The 24339-nt window shown below is 38.7% G+C and overlaps 1 protein-coding gene across 1 annotated transcript; it reads left to right on the forward strand.

Annotated features, from left to right (window-relative positions):
* The first annotated feature begins 2413 nt into the window (after positions 1-2413).
* Positions 2414-23273, forward strand: LOC149052514 (uncharacterized). Its single transcript, XM_089181107.1, has 9 exons — positions 2414-2600; positions 14011-14273; positions 14976-15090; positions 15950-16072; positions 16537-16662; positions 16987-17112; positions 17521-17646; positions 21855-21989; positions 22918-23273. The coding sequence occupies exons 1-9, from the start codon at positions 2414-2416 to the stop codon at positions 23271-23273; spliced, it is 1557 nt and encodes a 518-aa protein (XP_089037233.1).
* The last annotated feature ends 1066 nt before the right edge of the window (positions 23274-24339 follow it).

The following is a 24339-nucleotide window of genomic DNA, read 5'->3' on the forward strand; positions in this document are numbered from 1 at the left end:
TATTTCGTGTTCTTTTATGTTTAATTTGATTTCCCTTTGTAATTTTTACAAATTCGCTTTAAGGTTCCTTAATATCACAATCAAATTATAGATTGAAAAGCAAATATTCCATATGACGACTTTCCACTCAATAGTTAGGTAAAAGCAGTAAGTTTAAGGTTTTAGCAGATAATTACTTTTATGTAATACCCTGATAATCTGGCCACCAGTTCAAGATTATCCGAAGCCAAAAGAGGATGTGTATCCTCCCTTGTCGGCGCTTAAATTCTCAATTATTTCGCAGCCATGCACTGTCACACAACTAATCCACTAATATAGACAACATAAAAATGGATGGCTGGTCTTCCTATTCGGCAGTATTGAACAGTTATAAAATAATCTGGAAACTCCGACATTATTTGGTGCAGGCGCTGGCGAAAATGAATTCTATCTCCCCCACTTGCAAACTCGACTCAAAGTGTGAAGGCGTCAATTACGTCTTTTTCCGGAACATGTGTGAATTGAATAGTGGAACCTGGGAAAAGAGCCCCACAAATTTTATTTCTGACATTCAAAGATGTTATTTGGGCCCAGGTACATTATGAAGCTTACTTTAAAAAACCAGAATTATGGGCCTGTATGAGAACTATGACATAGTTTGGTTTGAAATTGCTAGAATTTGAAGTTTGCCTGCAAATTTCAAGCAAAATACTCGAGGCCTACTGCAAAGTTTGTTGTTAAGAATTCTTATTCCTAGGAATTCTCGGGAGTTCCAAGAATACTAGGAATCTGTTCCTCGCAGGAAGGGTAAGAATGTTTTCCATTTGTCCGAAACTTTGAATTTGAGCTATGAAAAATTCAACCAAAGAGCAGCACGATCAAATTTATTTCTATTTTCTATATCGCACTTTTTAGGAACGATGGGGTCAGTAGGTAAGGTAAAATTAATGATTTCTTAAAATACCTTCTATCTAAGTCATTTTTATCGCAGTTTTATCAGTGTTATTATTATTATTATCATTATTATTATACTATTTTTACTCTCCAAGGTTTGGATGAGTGCAGAGGTTCTATTGCCGTGTGTAGCAACGTCAATGCCGAATGCCGGAACACTTTCGGCTCTCATCACTTTCTGTAAAACTGGTTTTAATGGAAATAGAATTACATGCACAAGTAAACAATCCTAGAGACTCTATTTGTATCGTTGAATGGATTTGAATCTCATAACAGATTGTCACACTTGAGTTCTTTACATGCATTCACGGCTACTCATCGTGATTCTAAAACTACTGAACGCATTGCAATGGGTAAAAACTGACTTATATTTACATTTTATGTGCGATAACCAAGTATTTGACATGTCATATATTGACTTTTGCGCGGCAGATTAAACGTCGGGTGATGCTTTTGGGCAAAGGAAGGAAGGGAGCCCTTGTTGGAAGTTCCTAGAATTGTCTAAGATAAAAGCGGATCCTAATACCTTCCTTTTTCACAGATATCGACGAATGCACCGCTTCTTCATGTTTGTGTGATACCAACCCCGTTTGTCATAACACCCCAGGCTCTTATCGTTGTGCCTCCAAAACTGGGTTTTCGGAAATGGACAAACAGGCAGATAGACAGGAATAATTACTTGACTGTCTGACTTGCCAACTGATTAACTTGTTATTTTTTTAACATTCTGTTGTTAATTTACGTTCTTCATTGGTTTTGTCACTCATAGTAACAGATCTAATTTCTTTTTACTTCTTTTGCTGGCTGGATTTGGAACCCATGGAAGAAGAGGACGCTTTGGCAAAATACAGACGTTTGTTGTTCCACGGGCCACCCGCTATCTCATCAAAGCCTTGGGAAGGCTTTGATGAGATAGCTATTCATATCTCAGGCTTGACCTAAATTATGAATACCTTCCAGGAACATATTATGGCGGAAAAGGAGCATTCAAAGAAGGGAAGTGCACAATGAATAACGGAACTATGCTAAATATCGTGGTGGGACAGAGATTCGGAGATTCGGTGGATGTTGAAGGCAGACAAAGCACAAGCCAGCCTGCAGCTCAGCTTGGAAAATCTGTGGAGGACAATGCTGGCATTGAAAAAGGGGGAGGAAGTTTTGTTTATACTACAGATAATGTAATGTTCTGTTGCTGGCTGCCGGAAGAGGAGGGGGTGCGTCGAGTGGATATAATGGTGTGCACGGTCAGACGGGATCAAATGGCACTAGTAGTAAGGGGAAAGATTCGTCAAAAGTTCGAATGGAGGTACAGATGGGCAGCCAGGTGAATGCAACAGTGAGGGCGCTAGTTACCATGGAGGACTGGGTGCGGGTTGGATTGGTCAAGGTTGTGCCCGACTGGGCTCCTCCTATGCGGAAAGAGGTGGATCACGTGCTCAGGCCTGGATCGGAGGTCAAGCCTGAGATATGAATAGTGGTAATGACTGGGGCCCTACACCAGGAGCAGTTGGTGGGTTTGGTGGTGAGGGAAGTGGTCCAGAAGATAAAGGGGACATCAGGTGGAGGTGGTGGATACCTTAGGGGAAGCAGAGGTACCCATAATCACCAAGCCGGAGGTGGAGGAGGAGGCACGTATTACAGCGGGGAAGACTGTTCGGGTTTATCTAGTAGGAACATAAAGATGACGGCGCTGTGCAAATTAATGAATGGCTGGACTAAGTTCAAAACATTAATTGACTATCATATTTGGTTTTCTTTTACACATTCTCGGTCGAGCAGCAAACAGTAGTCATAGTAGTAATTAGGGCAGTTGAACCAGCTTCCAGTCTAGCTCTTGTTTTCATTTTGTTTCAGAGTTCTAGTCTAATGACCTCAAATCCTTTTATACAGAAAAAAAGGCGAAACAGCAAAATCACTTCCCAATTTCACACCTTAGGCCCCTTCAGAAAGCTTTTCAAAGAACTGTAAGATTGACTGATTTATATCAATTATATGTAAAACCTGGGAGATTTCTTGTTAAAGTTTAAATCGATTGATAAAAAAGTAATAATCTTGCAGAGTGTATACGTGTTGTTTTGTAAAACAAACGGTAATTTATTTCAACATATTTGCGCGTCCTTCTTATCTACGCATTATCTATATAATAACGAGGGTGCCAAATTTTATTCGCTAATTTTTAACTTCTCCACGTTGTGTCTGGTTTGTAACCTGATTTAAAGAAAATTATCGACCGTCTACATATCGAGTCATGCAAGCGTTACGACTGATGAACTTCATGCAACGGTTCAGGACAACTCAGGATCTTTTTTCTTTCCAATTATGAGTAAAACTTTAAGAGAGGATGTTAGCATCCGTCGAACAAATTTGAAATATTATGGCAAGTCGCCCCAAAATTCGTTTTTTCTCTTACTTTCAAATTTTGTAGCCCAATATGTCCTAATAATTGTGGTCTGGTTTTTTTTGTGAAAATATATCTCAGTTTTCGAGAAATGATATTTTCGTTCGATCGCTCAAATATGCAAATTTTCACCCTGAATATTACCCCGAGTTGTGTGACCTCATGTAACGAATTTACGTGGCCTCCAGTATTTCTGTTGGTATAATCCTTTGTTTTATCATCTAAACTTAAACCCCTGTCATTATTGAAGGTGTCAAAGAAATATTTATTTTTTGGAGAATATTTTTGTCCGACATATTTTTTCTATGTCAAAAAGTAGCATCAAAACAAAGACAGTTTTAACATTGACCGATATGACAGAATCTACTGAGCTTCTAGCTTTTAAAAGACAAAAGGATGATTATAAAGTTACTGTAAAAATTTCCTTGTGTATTTGTGTTGTTCTATCGTGAGACCAAAATTTTCTTGCTAGCGACTATAAAATATAGATGGTGTGCCTACTTGTCGCCACCGTTTTTTGGCATATCAAGGCATAAATCAATCTTGGGTGGATTCGTGGTTCCATTAGTAGATGTAGAGTGCCCAAAGAAGTGTACGGCCATGGTAAAGATAGGGTTAAGTCGATTCCAAAAGCCTATTGGGAAATTAGCAAGCGTGTACCACAGACAGTACGCAAGACGTCTGGAAAACTCATATAACCTGGCTACTTACCACCTTGTGCAAAATTACGCGTCCCGTCAGACTTAGGCCTCGATTAGGAATTGGTCAACAGGCTACCAAAAATCCAGACTGGGCCGGAGTTTTCTATACTAATGTCTGAGCACTTTGTAGGCTTCCCGCCGTCTGGCGGGACGCGTAGTTAGCACACAATGGTAAAGGGCCCTTCCGCAGTAGCTACAAGACGCTTTTCTCTTCACCGAAAATCACATCAAAATTTGTCCTTGCTAAATTTCAAGTGTGCTGCACGTATCAGCACCCCCCCGGGGAACTCCTATACATAAGAGGGCGAGGATACGTGCCGGGAATTTCGAAAGCTACCCCTATAAAATTATAAAAGGTACCTGAGTCTTATTCGTGTGGGAGTGGCAACAACTGATATCTGCCCCTAAAAAGTATCAATTTAAACACAAAAAAATTGAAAAATCCCAAAAATAAGAACTCCTTTATCGATGTGCACCAGAGGCTCAAGTCAGATCATTAAAATCGTCCTAGTAATACTTATTTCAGGTATTTTATTGAGCGAAAAACACCCTAAAAGGTACCAGCTAGGTCTCTCTCAATAACCCCCCGAAAAATCGAGCACAGGCTTAATGGAAGAAAATACATGGTGCAATTAGCAAAAGACCCCCCCCCCCACCTTTTACATTATTCCAAAATGGGTTTCGTTCCAGAACGAAATGAATTTCATACCGCGTTTACATGCAAGATAATTTAGCTTGTAAAAACAAGTATTTACGTCCTTTTTCTATGCTTCCCCCGCTCCTAAAGAGGATTCATACAGATATTGTGTATCTGAGTGTCGTACCGCGTTTACTTTACACAGGTACAAAAGGTCGTCCAGAATAAGTGTTTCGTTCTGTAATGAAAACCTCAATAAACTCATTCAGAAATAACTCGTTTTGAATAATTTTACTCTTGCATCATGTGGCAACCGGGATGAACTCGTTCTTGAACAAATCTCATTCCGATATCCTGTAAAAGGCCCTTAGGAGTTTTTATTCCCAGAGCATCACGCTTTGCTCTCCTACCAGAACACTACAAATTTCAATAGCGTTGAAGCAACAACCCGCTTTGAACTGCTACGCTGCTACTGAGATAACGATTAGTGACCACAAAAATAACATGTTGTAATATTGTCAATTCAGCATAAACAAAAATCTTCATACAGGGTAAATATTCATTTGTGTTGGTATCAATTACTAGTTGTGTGACCAGCTTCTGATATAAATGGGATAGGGGAAAACACAACGTAAAACCTGGGCTCCCGGTGAAAAGTAATACCCAAGCGTAATATAATTATCGAAACAGCTTATTGATCTTATAAAATCATAAATAAACAAGGTAAGAGTGTCATGTTAGATTTTTTTACAAATTGTAACGATTTAGGCCTCGATATGCCAATAAACGGTGGCGATAAGTAGGCACACCATCTATATTTCATAGTCGCTACCAAGTAAATTTTTCCGGACTTTGAGTTCGTCTCACGATAGAACAACACATATACACAAGGAAATTTTTACAATAACTTTATAACAATCCTTTTGTCTTTTAAGTGCCGCTCCCGCTTAGAGCGGTCCTCTCTATTTCCCGTCAGAAAAAAGTTTTCTTTTATTTTTTGCCCATGAAAAGGGTTTAGGACACATGTTTTAAAAACAGTTTAGTTGTTCTTCAATTCTCTTTTTTTACGTCACCACAAGCCAAAAATGATTTTTGGCCAGACCACCCCTGTGGACAGCGATCGAAAATGTTAATTTCAAAGATTTTGTCCAGCGTGCAGCGACTGCAACAATGTAGCTCACGGAATTCTATCTTGTTACAAGTTACAAGGTGTATTCAGTTAGTTCACAGACAAAATATGGAAACTTCAGCTGAAATATTTTTCATACCAGCGTGATCAGAGGAGACCCTTCTCTTCGACCTTAATTTACATATCAAAAATTCACTACTTTGTACGAATGAATTCTCAAAATGCAGGCGTTAATCGGGCTGAAAAAGTATATCAGCGCATAGTTTATACACCAATGAGGTTACAGATTGCCTCAAACCCGCGGGTATATCTATAGCTTCCATCCACTAACTTCTTAATAACAACGCAAATCTATGTGTTTGCTCAATTGCGCTCGTGTCAAAGATCATTTGTATGATTCTTAGAATTGACCAAGATCTCCTTTTGACCGTTCAAACTTCGTTCGTTTATCTCCTACGCTGAGCATTTTAGGTTTTCGCAGCAACTGAATGGAGATTAGATGCCGAGCTGTCCTAAAACGTTGCGTAAACGTGATCGTTCGTAACGCTTGCGCGCTTGCGTGACTTACAAAGTAGACAAAAGTGATCGGAAGGCGCCTTCTCGATAATTTACGTTGAAATATCAGGTCATGAACTACGCACAGTGTGGAGAAGATCAAAATTAAAGAATAAAATTTGGCACTCTGGTCACAACAGACATATCGCGTCGCTTAAAAGGACACAAAAACAAGTTAAAATAGGTTGCAGTGTTTATATTTACAAAACAACACGCATACACTCTGAAATAATTCTTGGAGTTTCTCCCGAGATTTAGTATACGGAACCCGATGAACTAACCCTCCTTTCTGCAAATTTGGGCTAAACTTCAGAATACCCCGCAACTCATTTACATGTGTCGGGAGGCTTTGAGGATCGAGGCATAACACAATAGACGCTATTCTTATTCAATGACATGTAAATAAGTTGCGGGGTATTCTGAAGTTGCTCCCAAATTTGTTTCCGTCATTAATGATGTTACGCTCGTATGGACCACAACAGTTTTGAGCGACAAACTCGACATTTCCCAGCGACCATCAAAATCAACTGGACAAACCCAGCTTGATATATTGCGTGACGTAATTGTGCAAACTTTTCTTTTCGTCATACAACCTGTTTCGCAGGTTCTACAGGTTGGAACCAAAATTAATTAACGTAACGAATTAGAATCGAAAGTTATTCAAATGGAGTGAAGAATTTTACATTTTAATGAGAATTTTATCGTTTAAATGTTTACATGATTCATGGAAAGCAAACATTGGAGTGGCTTTGGGTATTTCAGCCCTAATTTGGAACCAGAACACCTGAGAGGACACTGGAAATGTAGTAAAAGTTTTTTTTAGCATCCAGAGCAAAAATAAGAATGTGAGGCAGTGAAGGGAGACTGAGTTTTCAACGCCATTTGTCGTGAAAGCTGCCACCAGCTTGTTATTGAACTCACTAAAATCTACCTGACAGGCATCAACTTTCTTTTTTCGCGAAACTCGTGGATTTTAAAACTTTGAAACGACGTACGATGAATCCTGAAACTGGAGTTTGAGGCCATTAGTAAATTATGCCAGCTGGTCTCATGTGCAGATCAAGCTCTGAAGAAATTTGACAGTTTTGAAGTTTTAAGTGGATGCAAAAATCGAGACAAAAATTCGTCACGACACAATTTGTCCTTTGATTTTGTCAAGAGAATTCTGGTTTTGTCTGCTATTGCAGATAGCCTAGATGGGCACTTACGAATCAATTTTTAGTTATATAGTAGCCTTCACTCTCGAGAAATTGCAAATATATTACCCGTGCGATCCGACTACAACTTTAATTCCGAAAACTTCTGAAACATCTCCAGTCAGTCTGGCTTTCTTTTTCTGCCTCACATTTTCCCTTGTGCTGTGGCTGTTAACAAGTACTTCCACCGCATTTCCAATGTTTCTTAAAGTGTTCGGATTTTAAAATGTTATATATTTTTTTTCATATTGTGGTCAAAATGACCGGAACGAAACAAAATTAACTGGTAATCGAGGATTTCGCTGGATAGCTGGTAGTACTTCAAATAACTCGATACGTCGTTCCGGTGTCCCAGCGGATTTGGACCCCCCCTCCGCGGATTTGGACCCCCCCCCCCCCCCCAACAAAACTGAGTGAAAACATCATCTTTAACGTTCTAGTAAAAATGGATGATACTTTACGTTCCAGTGCGTACTAAAGTATGTTTTTAATTCAAAACATGCGTGTCGTTAATGCATGCGAGCTGACATCCCGTCGGATGTTTCTTTTGACCAAGGGGAAATGGGCACGAATTTAGTTTAATGTCTGGGGAAAGGTCGTTTTTGAACCTTTTCCGCGATAGTCGAACACCGCTAGATTCAATAAGAGATCACTTGTGACACTAATTTATTTTGTCATTGTTAAATGCCCGAGTGTTGGGACGACGTGGTACAGTGAAAGTTGTGCGAGGAATGGTTAAACATGAGCTGCGAGGGATTTAAGACTGCCCCAGAGGACGAGTGACTCTACATTGTCTACAGATTGCCAGACTCTAGACGTCTTCGTAATTGTTAAGGTATTGTTTCGGATCCCTCAATAGTTAATAATTGTTAAAATTAGAAAACAAGATTCAGTTCGGTGTAATAGTCTCCACTTTTGTTAAGACATTGACATTAATGTTGATTTGCATCTGAAAATATGCTGAGATTTCCAATAGTTCAGAATAGAAACATTTTAACTTATCATAGGGTTTACGAACGACTTGTAATAGGAGTAGTTTCTTCGCTCTTGTTCAAAAACTGTTTAATGTGATTATTTTAGAAAATCAGAATGATATATTTATGTGACTGGACGCAATAGTCTCCACTATTGTTATGACGCTTCGTACCAATGTTGATTCGCATCAGAGGAAGCAAAGATTTATTGCAACAATTTCAATGGTTTGAATGGAGTAGTTTGTTCGCATCTAATTCTTGCGTATACTGTACGACTCGCTATAATAAATGCGGTAGAACTGGAACGAAATGGCTGGTTTTTTTTTTTTTTTTTACCTTTATTGAGGAAAGTTGTGTTGTGATTGAAAAGAACATCGACAAAAAAGCTTGCAAATAGAATTAGTAACCAAATATGATACAAAGGATGCTTAAAAGGAATGTTTGGTAAGGGGGTCCAAATCTGCGAATGGGTCCATATCCGCTGGCGGATTTGGACCGGGTGATTTCAAATCCACGGGGGGTCCAAATCCGCTGTGACACCGGCATACCAGGAGAGAAATCAGGGCTTAAATACCCAAAGCCACTCCAATCTTTGCTTTCCATGAATTAAGTAAACCTTTTTAAAAGTTAATATTCTCATTAAAATGTAATTCAGTCCATTTTAACAACTTTCGATTCTAATTCGTTACACTAATTTTGGTTTCAATTTGTAGAACCCGAGAAAAAGGCCATATGGCAAGGAGAAAAATGTGCACAATCACGTCACGCAATATATCAAGCTGGGTTTGTCCAGTTGATTTTGATGGTCGCAGGGAAATGTCGAGTTTGTTGCTCAAAACCGTTGTGGTCCATACGAGCGTAACATCATTAGTGATGGGAAAAAATCTGCGGAAAGAGCAGAGTTAGTTCATCGGGTTCCGTATACTAAATCTCGGGAGAAACTCCAAGAATTATTTCAGAGTGTATGCGTGTTGTTTTGTAAATATAAACACTGTCACTTATTTTAACTTGTTTTTGTGTCCTTTTAAGCGACGCGATATGTCTGTTGTGACCAGAGTGCCAAATTTCATTCTTTAATTTTGATCTTCTCCACACTGTGCGTAGTTCATGACCTGATATTTCAACGTAAATTATCGAGAAGGCGCCTTCCGATCACTTTTGTCTACTTTGTAAGTCACGCAAGCGCGCAAGCGTTACGAACGATCACGTTTACGCCGAACGTTTTAGGACAACTCGGCATCTAATCTCCATTCAGTTGCTGTGAAAACCTAAAACCCTCAGCGTAGAAGATAAACGAACGAAGTTTGAACGGTCAAAAGGAGATCTTGGTCAATTCTAAGAATCATACAAATGATCTTTGACACGAGCGCAATTGAGCAAACACATAGATTTGCGTTGTTTTTAAGAAGTTGGCGGATGGAAGCTAGAGATATACCCGCGGGTTTGAGGCAATCTGTAACCTCATTGGTGTATAAACTATGCGCTGATAGACTTTTTCAGCCCGATTAACGCCTGCATTTTGAGAATTCTTTCGTACAAAGTAGTGAATTTTTGATATACAAATTAAGGTCGAAGAGAAGGGTCTCCTCTGATCACGCTGGTATGAAAAATATTTCAGCTGAAGTTTCCATATTTTGTCTGTGAACTAACTGAATACACCTTGTAACTTGTAACAAGATAGAATTCCGTGTGCTACATTGTTGCAGTCGCTGCACGCTGGACAAAATCTTTGAAATTAACATTTTCGATCGCTGTCCACAGGGGTGGTCTGGCCAAAAATCATTTTTGGCTTGTGGCGACCTAAAAAAAGAGAATCGGAGAACAACTAAACTGTTTTTGAAACATGTTTCCTAAACCCTTTTCATGGGCAAAAAATAAAAGAAAACTTTTTTTCCGACGGGAAGTCGAGAGGACCGCTCTTAGCGAGAGTGGCACTTAAAAGCTAGAAGCTCAGTAGGTTCTGTCATATCGGTCATTGTAAAAACTGTCTTTGTTTTGATGCTACTTTTCGACATAGAAAAAGTATGTCGGACAAAAATATTCACCAAAAAAATAAATATTTCTTTGCCAGCTTCAATAATGACAGGAGATTAAGTTTAGATGATAAAATAAAGGATTATACCGACAGAAATACCGGAGATCAAGTAAATTCGTTACATGAGGAGACACAACTCGGGTGATATTCAGGGTGAAAATTTGCATATTTGAGCGGTCGAACGAAAAAACTCCTTTCTGAAAAACTAAAATACATTTTCACAAAAAAAACCAGACCACAGTTATTAGGACATATTGGGCTACAAAATATGAAAGTAGGAGAGAAAACGAATTTGGGCGACTTGCCGCTGTTTGTCTGATGCATGTTGACCGTAGCTCTTAGGCTCTTTACGTAGAAGATAAACAAAAGAAGTTTGAGCGATCAAAAAGATATCTTAGTTGATTTTCAGAATTATGCAAATGACCTCTGACAATAGCGCAATGGAGGAAACACATTGACTTGCGTTGTTTTCAAGATGTTGGTAGATGAAAGCAAGAGAGATAACTGCAGGCTTGAGGTTATCAGTGACTTAACTAGTGTATAAAGTTTCCACTGATATGCTTTTTTAGCCCAATTTACGCCTACATTTTGAGAATTCTTTCTTAAACATTGGGGAATTTTTGGTATGTAAATTATGTTCCAACAAATGGGTCTCCTCGGATCACGCTGGTATGAATAATATGCCATGTGAAATTTCCATATTTAAAATGTACTTTGAGTGAATGAATCTTGTATATTGTAGCTAGAGAAAATTATGTGAGTTATATTATTGTAGTCGCAGCGCGCTCGATTGCTGTCCACTCGGGCAGTCTAGCCAAAAAATCAATTTTAGCTTGTGACGCCGAAAAAAAAAAGAGAGAATTGGAGAGCGAACAAAACGTGCAAAAAAGTGAAGGAAACCTTTTTTTCGACGGGAAGTCGAGATGACTGCTGCTAACGAGAGTAGCACATATCAACGAAGTTTACCTCAGTGAAGCCATGTTTTCTAAAAATGTGCTCTAAAATCCTTAAGGAAATTTGGTCAGAATACCTTAGAGTTAGCAAGTGAAATATTAAAAAAAAGAAAACAGTTTTCTAGGGTCTTTTTGTGCGCTTGCATTCTCACAGAGTTTAAATAATATATATATATATATATATTTTTTTTTTGATGCTACCTATAATGATTGAGATGTCTACAAGAAGGGTCCCTGCGAGTGAAAGATAGAAATAACTGCCTGAGGACAAAACTAACAAAATTATCTAGCCTCTCTGTGAGGGGCTGTTAGACATCTTTCACAGTTCCAAATGTGATTGGCTAACATGTTTCCAGAAAGTTTGGCGTCAAATTGGTGGTACATCACAGTCAACAAACTGCTGTTAAGCTTCTCGATTTGCTCAACAGTTGCAAAACATCGAGATGATTTCTTTTCAGCCGGCTTTAGAGGACATGGGAGTTTTTATCCACTTGTTCTTCATCTCTGTGGCTCTCCCCCTCGGACAAGTTCTATCCTGCCCAGATGGTAGGTTTTAAATCTTGCATTTGTTGATAAGAAACTTCAATTTTTCTCTTCTAAAATTTTCAGCTATGCAATTTGTTAATTTGTCCTTAAGGACTGAAATACTTAAATTCTCGTATATACATGCAGAAGCCTAACTAAAAAAATTGCGACAAAATACATAGTCCAATTCAATGCGTTTTGTCTTTTATTCATTCAAAGATATTTTCGATTCTTTTTCACCATATGCGAGCATATTTTTGCATAGTTTTTAAGTTATGACCGAACAATCTTCACTATTTCTTACCCAATCATATTTTTCGCTGCTTATAGTCTTTAATTCTTTGAAACACTCATATCAAAATAAACTAAAATTAAAATCAATGACAAGATTTTCGCAAAAAAGATCTTATTGTTATGAAAAGCCGTGCACTCAAGGAAAGACAAATTAATGCGCTAAGTAGTTGAAAAGGAATTTTTTCATTCCCTTATTTTTACTTTCTCTTGTGGAATAAAAATATTCCTTTGGGAACATAATCATTCGCTGTGTCATACTTTTTTGACATAATTTTTTCATTCAAGACGACTTTTGTAGAAAAATTTTCCACCTTGAAAATATAATGCAGGCAGGTGTTAAACATAGACCAAAACGTTTGTCTTGTAGCATTTTAGAACTCGGAATTCGATGCATATCTGCCTCGTTATAGCACTCCTGCTGTGTTTTGTACTGTGTGATACTTGAAGCCAGATGAGTAAGTTCTTCATAGCCAATAAAAACAGAAAGAACATTGTTTAAATGCAGGGAAAGCAGTTATGTTACGAATAAGCGGGCGCATTAAAACTTCTCACTTGACAGGTGGCTAACATATAGAAGTTATGGATGTGTAACCATCACATGGTGATATTAATTAACAACTCTTTATTAGTAAATTTTCATAATTCAATTAAAATCGAAGAACAATGAAGCGACGGGAAGATCTTAAACTTCAATAGCGGTTTAGTAGGGTTCTTTTTAAATATCTATTCAACACATTCGCGTTTTACCGAAAACAAGTTTAATTGATACGAATGATGGAAAAACAAAACAGAACAAAAACAAAATAAAGATCACGATGTAAAACTAAGCATGGTTTGTGCTTAGCGTATGCATATCGTGAAATGGATGCACGAATGAAGTTTGCAGAGCCAAAAGGACTTTTCGAATCGAATACTTACTGTTCAAAAAAAGAGTTTCCAATTTCGCAAAGCCTCACTTGAGGTCAGAAAGCTCAGTTTCCTTCTTCACTGCACAGCGGTTAGGAATGAGAAACGGTTACCTGCAAAGGTATTTTCGTGGATTGACAGAGCTTAAGGTTTTTTGTTTTTTCGAGCAATTATTATCTAGTATGTTTACAATTCATCTTGAGCTTTAGAAGGTGGACCTACATCGGGATGGAACAGAAAAAACAATCTTTAGAGTTTTGAGACCACTCGGAGAGGGTAGACGGCAACTTACCTGCTGAAGTGAATTACAAACCTCGTGTTATGTTTGCTCGGCCATGCCTAAGTCGAGACACAATGAGAGGTCATAAGGAGTTTCGTAGGACTTGCACTGACTCGTGCTTTGATATCATGACTTTGATAATAAATCTTGATTTGAAAGAATGCACAAAAGTTGGAAGTTCATGACTGAAACGTCTTACCTATCATATCATTTAACGTTAATTGCAGTTTTCTGAGGACGAATTTTTCATTGGAGTTTGGGCTCAACGATTTTACATTTTGAAACTTTTGAAGTTCATATCATCCTTTTCTGCCAATCATCTAGGCTCGCAAAAATCCTGTCCGATGGTACTGTTAATACAACTTGATCTCCGGTAACTCAATGAAGATGACGTAAATATCAATATACGTACCACGTGCATCGAACAGCATCTGAGACTCTCAAAATTGATAACCCACTTCGCTTTTTAACTCTTCCTGATTTAAATTTTTTAGATCAATGCCGTATATTGGCATTTCCATCCACTTTGTTTTTCGTGGGAGAACGCCTTCTTAACCACACCATAGCAAACATCAGTGTGATTGACAGGGACATGTGTGAATATCGTTGCTACCTGGACCACAACTGTATCAGCGTTAACTTTTATTTTGGAGAAAAAGGAGCAAAAGCACACAACTGTGAACTGAATAACTCAACGAGTAAAGAGTACGAACGGGATCTGGTGAAAGCAGCGAACTATGTATACCACGGAACCAAGGTACCAGTCGTTAAATGTCAGTCCCACTACTCTCTCTTTTTTCAGTTCATCAGAGCTAATATTCATGTGTGGAAAACGCCTTTTTATCCATCATTTGTTAATAAAAGTTTAGAAAAGTGCTGATGTCGTTATCTTTTGAAGATAAGCACCGACAAAAAACAAAAGTCCTTTGAGTGCCTTAAGGACAGCCAACTCTATTAATAAAAGCAAGTAATTTTTCTTAGTCATTTCAGAACGTTGGTCACCGGCCTTGAGTAAAAAAGGTGTTTTTCTTGCAATAAAGAAAGCACAACTACGAAACACTTCATTCATCTTAAATATTTTTCGTGAGCAAGAATAAATGGAATGGTCTTTCGAATGCATCTCTGCTAAAGGTGGCTAGGGAAAGACAATTTACTCTATAATAGCCTGTCTACAGACACCCTTTCCCGACTTATCTGAGTGATGGCAGTGACTTACACGGGCTACATTTGAATTTCCTTTCTCCACCAAAATTATACTCAGGCTCTCGGCGAAATTTCGAAGAGGGCTGTCAAGGTATTAGACAGTTACTTGTGACATCTTATCCAGGGGAAAGACAATTCATGTCACCTCATGCTGAAAATGTGGTATATTTAGCTCTTGAAGTTATGCAATGCGTCTAATGCAGAATTTCTCTTTTAAACCAGTGACGAGTTTTTATTATTATTATTATTGTCGAAGAATTTTTGCGCTCAAGCTCCATGCAAGAACTACGGCACCTGCCAGACGGGATTTACAAGAAAACGATATCGATGTTTATGTGCGTCTGGATTCACTGGCCACGATTGCGAAAAAGGTATCACTTAAAATGATAGAAATGATTTTTTTTCGGATTTTAACACAGTGGTCTATTTTTTCATAGGTTCGATATTTAGAATCGTTTGCATTTATGACACGTATTAAATATGACCCATTGTGGGGAAAAGAAGGATTGAGGCGCAATTTTAATTTTCATGCTCTTTTTCTCAACTCTCGCTAGGCGTCTTGTTTACGATGAACAGCAAAGAACTCAAACCTCCTTACTTAAGTTTTGAATGCCTTTTTTTATTTCAAGATCATCCCACCTCTTTCAAGTTGCGGTCTCACCCCAGGCTAGACATTCAGTGCCGGAAAAAGCGGGCTAAGAATTTTCCTCTCCACAGCCCCGCATTTTATTGTTCACTTGCTTCTTCACTCGCCACTACTGAAAAATAGCATGACACATCATATCTCCCCCCCCCCCCACCCTCCGTTATTCAGTATCTTGAGCAGAGGTCTATTGATTATGCTTTAGACATCGACGAGTGTGCTACAAATACCCACAAGTGCAGCCATGAAAATGTCACTTGCTTAAATACCGAAGGATCATTCAAGTGCATATGTAAACATGGATTCAGTGGGGATATATATAATTGCAAAGGTAATGAAGATTGCTTAGAGCGGAATGTCTCGTCCTAATTAACCTCTGGTAAAACAAGCGTTTTGTAATTCTAATCACATCTAAGTGATCACATCTAAGTGATCACATCTAAGTTATCAACTATCTTATATGAATAACATATGATAATCACCAATTTTTCCTCCTGTAGAAATGGATTAACGCGCATTAGCCCCTCTCCCCCCTTCATGGTAGTGATAATAACGGTCATGGGTACGATCCGTTGATTTTGTTTCAGACATCGATGAGTGTGCTCTAAATTCCCACAATTGTAGCGAGAGTGCTAATTGTAAAAATACCGCGGGATCTCACATCTGCTCTTGTAATCCTGGATTCAGCGGGGATGGACATGAATGCGAAGGTATAGTCTGCAGAGCATGACCTTGTTAGGTAGAAAAATTCCGTGTGCATTCTTTTCTCCTTAAGTACGCCCCTAAAAGATATAAACAATGCTACTCGCGATAAAAATAGAGTTTTTCGTTTGTAAACTCATTGAAGGTTTAAACATATGCTTACTGAATTAATTTATGGCACGATGGTTTAGCATATCAGGAGAAACTAACAAAGGAAACTAATCTGAAATTCTCCTTATCTTTGGTAGGAGACGGGCCCCAGATTCCTGATTTTAATTTTCCTATACCATCAAAAATGGATGAGCTCGCAATGTTGTATTTTTTAAATAATATGTATGAAAGCCTTCCTCCCTTGAATCGCCCTCTCTCTCCATCTTCGAATAGGCTGGAAAACCCATGAATATAACAAAGACAACGCCATTTGACGAGATATCTTTAACTTGTATCTTCTCATTGTCATTCTGTAATTCAGACATCGAAGAACATGCCAAAATTACCTGTAACTGTAGCAATGATAATTCTACATGTGAAAGTTCGGAGGGATCTTTGAAGTGCGTTTGTAAACCTGGATTCAGTGGGGATGGACAAAATTGCACAGGTAACGGAATTTCTCTCCTTCTCAAAAGCGATTAAAGCAAAGATCTGGTGTTCTTGTCTTGTACGGTAATAAACCAGTCCAAATCAATTCGTAGTTTTTGGTAGGATTCAAATTGTCTTTTAACATCAAGATCATACATTTACTATCCCAGCTTTCTTTTTTCCCACAGAACTGTATCATCAGGTCCTACTGTCATTTCGAATTTTTACGTTCAACCCCCCCCCCTTCCCCCCCTCCTCCCGCCTCACCTCCACATTCTGCCATGTTCTTCCTCAATACGAACAAAGACGATCACGGCGTCACAGTGTGTTGATCTCATTTCAGACATTGATGAGTGCTTTGAAAATACTCACAACTGTATAAAGGCGAACACAACTTGTACAAATACCGAAGGATCGTTTACTTGCTCTTGCAATCCTGGATTCACTTGGGATGGACACAACTGCACAGGTAATACAAATTAATCAGCGCAAGTTTTTTTGCCGTTTCAACAAGTAAAACCTGCACAGCAAAGGTGATTTCTTTTTTGACCAGACCTTCCAGTTCTTACAGTATCAGACGTGACGTATTTATTTGATTTCGCTCTCCGTAGTGGACACATGCTGTTGGTAGTCCCAATTTTAATTTTACTTGTATCATTTTCTTTAGCTGGCAATGGATCATTGTCGTTATCGTCTTTTCTGCATTATTTTTTGGATGAAACTTCTCAGCTCTCAATTCCTATGTTATTTCAAAGTTTTATATTGTCTTCCCCTCCCCCCCCCCCCCCCCCCCACCCATTCCACATTCTGCCGCCACATTCTACCTCTACATAAACGAAGGCGATCATGGCGGTACGGTATGTTGATCTAATTTCAGACATTAATGAGTGCTCTGAGAATATTCACAACTGTAGCAAGGGGAAAGCCACTTGTGCAAACACCGCAGGATCATTCATCTGCTCTTGTAAGCCTGGGTTCACTGGAGATGGGCACAACTGCCGAGGTAAAATCCTTAAAGTATAATATCATATACCATAAAAAAATCACTGTTGCCGTTGTCTGCTCCCTAAGTGGCTTGATCGATATCACTAAATGATGACGAAAGTTTTTGTTCTCTGCGCAAACTGTAAATCCAAATTATTTCATAAACAAAAGACTGCTAAACTCCTACGATTACCATGAGTATACTGCACAGAAGGGTTTGTCTGAAACCATCCTGCGCCTTGAGTTTTACAGCCAAAACCATTACAGCTGGCATGGTGTAAAATATGGACTGGACTATTTTTGGACCATTTTATAGGGGGAATGTACACCATTAGTACCCAGGGAGGGGTGGGATACAGTCTATCAGTACTGAGGGAGGGGTGGGAGGCAGGGTATTATTACCCAGGGAGGGGTGAGAGACGGACTTTTACTACATAGGAAGGGGTGGGAGGTTGTTGTAATAGTAAACACTTCTGGTTCAAGGGTAACTAACACCAAAATTTTCATCTTTTTCTGCCTGAATACAGTCCTCTTAGGTTAAAGAGTCCTGAATGAGCAAATAAACGATATATTGTGCAAAACCAAATTTTTTATAAATTTTTTTGACGCTTAATCGACGGCCACTTTGAAAACGTTCCGATTCAGATCAAGTGATGTAATACGTCACACGTGTGTGTAAGGTAGTGAAAAGCGTCCTGACCTAAGCATCAAGACCTAAAAGTAACAACTTCACCCTCGCTGTCTGACTGCTGCCGAAATTTTCGAGCGAAAAAAAATAAGATTTGATCCATTCTGATATAGGCCACCAATTAGAGACTATGAAAGACGAAGTGAGAAATAAAGTAATTTATTTTTTTTTAGAGGGCACGGTAACGAATCTTACAATCTGATTGGTTCTTTACCCGGTCAGTATTTTCCTATCTCTGCCCACGGGCCACGGTAACGCTTTGGTGAGTCGCCGAGTACATCTCAACTTTCGTTGCCATTTTTCATAAATATACCTCGTTTTGCCGGCTGGGCAGCATTTTTATGCAAACACATCGGTCATTACCTCAAGCCGACTTATGAATCCTCTCTTTTCTCTCTCTCAAATCACTTTGGTTGACAAAAAAATATTGGTTTCAAAATGAATTTGTATAAGCAATAGTGTCATTACGTTGGTTGACAAGCGGCCTAAAAACTGTCTGCAATTGATTTTAATCGTTCACAAAAAGTACCTAGAAAGTTAAAACGTGAGGTATTTGGTTACAGGTAAACTAAACAAAGGAACTTTCATTCATTTAATATCTGAATTTTCTCAAACAATTTGTTTGTAGTGAAAGAGCGAGCGAAGTTTTAATTTCGGTTCGACAATAAATATACGCTCTCGGTGAGTCTTTCCAAGTCCGTTCAATTTGGACATTTGGACCATAAATTGCAGAACAGAAACTGAAGGAATTTATTTAGAAAAGGCCGCATTAAATCCCCATGTGTCTCGTTGTAGTGTGCCGTTCGAATTTAGTTTTTTTGGAGGAAAGATATAACATATATGTTGGTTGAATAATCGATACGCGACGGATCGCATGTCTTTATTCAGAGCCACAGGTAATTTGCACGTCATTCCAAACAGCTGTAAAAAAAATATATTTCCATATTTTTTTCCTCGTAAACATTAGCGAGTCCCATGCGCAAAGAAATATTTTTCAACCCATGCCGAAAAGTATTTGACCTTAGATTTTGTCCGATTGTATATCACTGTGACCTCAGGCCCATCGGTTCTAGAGTGAGCGTGACTCAGCGCAAAGTGTTGTCGCGTATCAAGGGAGGTCGTCATCTGGTCATCTGGTTTCGAGAACGAAACTCTTCTTCCACGCTCCAGAAATGTACAAGAATTATCCTTTTTTAATGGAGATTAGTGAGCAACAGAAAGGAATACTTCTTGTTGTTGTAACCCTTGTTTATTTCTTTCGACGCGTTTCGTCTCTAGCTAAGAGTTCTCCAGGAATGATTACAACAACTATAGCACATTCGTGTGCCCAAGTTTATTTAACTTTCAATGGAAGTGTATAATAACAGAAACATGCTGTAAACGGATGTTGCAAGAAATGCCTTGTTGAGAATGCCACACTCTAGCGTTGTTTCTCATTTGCGACCGCAAACATGATGAAACCAATGCTCATAATCTTAATTATCAGACCCCGAAATAGAACTGCTTTCACTCGAAGCGCTATCCGCCATATTACCTTTGCTTAATGTACACACGTGTGACGTTAGGTCATATGATCAAATCGAAGTGTTTACGGCGGATAGCTAGCGAAGCTGCATTAAGGACTGTTTCCCCGGCGAAAATAGGCACAAAAAGGCATTCGAGGCACCTCGTATCTGTTTCAATGTGTTACCCGAGGCATTTAGATGGTATTCCGAAAAAAATACCTTTTAGCCGTCCGTTACCTTCTGATAGAGCTTTTACTCGATCGTACAAATTATTTTAATTTGTCTTTCGACTGCCTTTTTTTGTCAAAATTTTTGCGCTGGGCCGCGGCGATTCTTCATTTTTTGGTCATGTGGAAGCGAAATTGCCACGTAAACACTGGACTTTAATTGAAAATTGAAAATATCGCATTTACGATCCTCCACTGTTGAGTTATGCGTGTGCGCTTTGAGTCGACTTGAGCATCATCAGTTGCTTCACGTTTCCCTTTAATTTGTGTATACAGTATACAATTGCTAAATTTATCTATCTTTTCCGCTCCTTTACTCACAACGCATACATCAAACGATTTACATTCCATCACGCATCACGTTTAAATCAAAGTTTAATCAGAACATACCTAATCATTGCCCTGCATGAACATTAAGCAATTTTTCGCGTGCTTGTATTGTATTCCACCAATCAAATTCCATTTTGCCACATTGGACTCCACTCTATTGCGTGTCATTTTCTTGTAAACGACTTGCATTTTATTACGTATTCTAACTGCATTGTCCAACCCCACTGAAAAACATTCATGTGGAACTAAATGCTACTGATAATGAGTTTTCCACGCAATTCTCCCGCGTTTTTTCGCGTGTTAAATCCTTGTAAAACAACCTGCATTTTATCACGCATCTCACACACAGCGGGCAAAGTCCAGATAGGCAACAACCAATCAAGGAGCCCCCTTTGAAATATCTGCTTTCTCTTATTGAATGTATCTTCACCTATTCGAGATCGCAGAATGTCTTTGGTCAGGGTCTATTAGAGGTACAACGAAGTTTGAGTTTGCTTTTCGTAGAAAAATAAAATACGCGGAATTGTATTTTTGAGGTAACTAACTAATAACTAACTGTAGACAAATAATTTTGATTTTCTCTCTGTCGGAGAACCGGCAATAAGCGTAGTCTCTTAAGCAACCTTTTATTTGGTCTCGTCACGCAACGCGCGCTCTCTCTCAAACGGGAAATAGAGGGCGTTGTGTGACGAGACCAAACAACGGCTGCGAAGGAGACAACAGGAAGCGTGGCACCAAAGCATTTCATTTTAACTTAGAAGTAATCGGACAATAGGGACAGTAGATCACATAATATGTGTGTGAGTTCAGATAAATTAGGTTTTTTTCTGCCTTCCGCGATATTTTTGTCTTTTGAAAGTTGGGCTCTTTTCGGTGACAAAAATGAAAACATTAGGTACACAAAACTGTCCCATGTCGACCCACCCAGCCAAAAAATGACCCTTGCATGCTAAGCGTGCCTATTTTTTTAGGTCAAACTAAACAACACTATTTTTCCTAAAGTTTCCGAGACAGAAGTTGCTCAATATCAAGACGCGCGCCAAAGAGAAATTGTTTTCGAATTGAATTATTTAGCCCGTCAAAATGTGATTGGCCAACTTTTTCGCAGCAAAATATCCTACTAATATCCGAGGTAGTTCTTACTAAGTTCGTGTTAACCCTGCCTGAGGGTCGTATTGCGTAAAATTGGCCGAGGTCACGACATTACGGACCAAGCACAGCGGGGCCTGTACAAATACGACTGAGGGCCAATATTTCCATCAGAGCTTGAGCATGCAACTTTAGCAAGTAATTTATTTTGAAGCACCCAGACCAAACTGGCATATGAAAATTATGACTGTTACCATTTAAAACGATTATCATCCATACGGGAATTAAACATAAAATTGACTCATGTATGTGACCTGCAACATTTCTAGCGTTGCACTTATCATACCTGTCCTCTATTGTATTTGTAATTTGTAATCTATATTAACAGATAGTGATGAATGTTCCAGCGATGTTCGCAATTGCCACAAGTCAGCTTCATGTACCAACACTGTAGGGTCGTTCAAGTGCTCATGTAACCTGCCCTACATAGGGGATGGAAGATCTTGCATTCCTCTCCCGTCAGGTACAAAGTCGAGTCAGGTCTCCCAAAATTTCTGTTCTTGTAACTATGCTTTACGCAGGCGTCCAGCTTGAGGTAGATACAAACAACAGTGAATAATAAACTTATTACTCAGATAGTAATCAATTAACTAGCAACGTATTTTATTTTGCTTTTTTTTTTTTGCGCTCAAGGATTGTTAATATGTCATACCTTTGGATTTCACAAAAGCGGAAATCCAAAGTAATTAACAATTATCCACTGGGGAGGAGGAGAGTTGTGGTGGATATTTACCGAGCCGTGAAGTGCAGAGGTAAATTTCCACCACTTTAACAGATAGCAGTAATGAAGAATGTGTGAATGTCAAACATTATAACGAAATTGCTTGAAAATTAAATTTGTCTGAATAGAACAAGCTAGTCATTCTCGAACCAGCCAATCAGCGCACGCGAAGAGCACTATTGACCCAGGTGTCAGTTACATATGAACAACAGGAAGAGGATAGCTGATGACTCAAAAAGTAATCATGCAGCAAACACTACCGCTAAAGGATGCTTAAGACAGATGCCTGTGCGGAAGATCTTCGGCCTTACTTCCATGGAAAATATTGCTTGAAAAAGCGTTACTCCTGTGGAAGTAAGGCCGAAGATCTTCAGTAAACGAAGAAAGTCAAAACAAGGAAAAACATGACTACTTAAATTGAATTCATGTTGTAAATCTTTGATGTGATTATTCGGCCGTTAAACTATTTGTTTTGTCATGATGGCTGGATATTAGCTGCGTTTTTGTCAAGTTTTTTTTTCCCAGAGTCGACAACGTTAGATTACTACACCAGGAGATTTTAATCTCTTAACTATATTAATAAATAGTGCAAAAGTCATATATTTTAATTTAAATCAAATACCAAGGGTTTTACCTGGTTTGTTTTGATTTTCTACTCTGTCCATTTTAGAATGTCAAAACTATCAAAGTCTGACCGGCTCAGACAGAAAGATAACCTATGGCAATCAAAACACGGTTTGTGACAGGGGTATTCATGGTTGGTATCGTTTTGAAGGAGCAGCAGGTACAAGAATGCCTACTTCATGTCCACCAAAACAGCGATGTAACACTCACGCATCCGGTTGGCTAAATAGTGCTCACCCCACAGTGGCTGATGGTCAGGTCACCGGGACAGTTTGCTTCCACTGGAAATCAAATTGCTGCAATTGGTTAAGTTCCGTCAAAGTGACAAACTGCAGCGGTTACTATGTTTACTACATAGCAAGCACACCCACATGTTCCCTCCGCTACTGCAGCACAGACTAAATCGATGCTGGTTCACAAAGTTATCAATTGCTTGAGTCGTCTTGTGTAAAAGGTGTTAACCGCGATTTATCTGCATCTTACCTTAGCTACATAAGATAGTAGGCTTGTTGTGATTGGTCAAAAATAATAATGATAATAATAATAATAATAATAATAATAAATTTAAAAAATGAAGAAGAAGAAGTAACATTACCTAAGCCGGGGACTTGTCATTATTCATAGCCTGATAGGTGGAGAATTTTGGAGGATCACAAGGTTTCTCAAGGGGACGGAAGGGAATCAGTCGTTGCCAATAGAGCACGACGGAAGAAGACTATAGAGAATTGAATATCAATGAACTGGAAATGAGAGCGGAGGGGTGGGGATCATAAAAAATGTAGAGAACCGCATGGAGGGGTATCAGGTAACTTTTATTTATTTTTTATTTTGACTCCAGCAAAGCCCCTCACCCCCGCCCCCTCCTCAGCCATAACTTGATCGGGGGGAGGGATGGGAGATTTGTCATGGGTTTTTTTTAGCCGGCTTTGTATTTACGGAAATACGGAAAAAAAGTCCTCCATTCCTCAAATTTTGGATAAAACATGTGCTCTGTCTGGTTGAAACAGTGTACTTTATCATAGTGCGGATACACGGAGAGAAAGCCAGCAGTGTGTCTAATTTCAACTCCAAAATTTCTTCCGGTTTATCCAAATTCAAATTTTGAATGGTATGTCTCAGAAAAAAGCACAAAAACAACGAGCTACCTGTCTGTAATAAAGAAAACTCGCTACGTTTACATTTAAACAACAACAAGAAATAAACATCGATGGCGCAGTTTTTAGATTTTCTTCCTGGCAAGATATTTGAACTTCCTCGATATTTGTTACAATATGTTTGCTTCCCTTTAGTCTAGAATATTTCCCAACACATCTTGAAAAATCCTGGGGTAGTCTAAAACAGGCGGTCGATAACATTGTCAGAGAACAAACAAAGACACTGCAAACTATATTTATTGGAACTTCTGTTTTTTCCTTACTTTGTATACTATATTTTAAATAGCTTATTTAGTTTTTAAATGTTATCTTTT

The sequence above is a fragment of the Pocillopora damicornis genome, chromosome 1 (genome assembly GCF_964200805.1).
Source record: "Pocillopora damicornis chromosome 1, jaPocDami1.2, whole genome shotgun sequence".
Taxonomy (NCBI): Eukaryota; Metazoa; Cnidaria; class Anthozoa; order Scleractinia; family Pocilloporidae; genus Pocillopora; species Pocillopora damicornis.

Coding starts and splice junctions, on each gene's coding strand:
- LOC149052514 (XM_089181107.1), top strand. CDS start 2,414: ATGACTGGGGCCCTACACCAGGAGCAGTTGGTGGGTTTGGTGGTGAGG. Junction 16,663..16,986: donor GGATGGACAAAATTGCACAG/GTAACGGAATTT, acceptor ATCTCATTTCAG/ACATTGATGAGTGCTTTGAA. Junction 17,647..21,854: donor AGATGGGCACAACTGCCGAG/GTAAAATCCTTA, acceptor CTATATTAACAG/ATAGTGATGAATGTTCCAGC.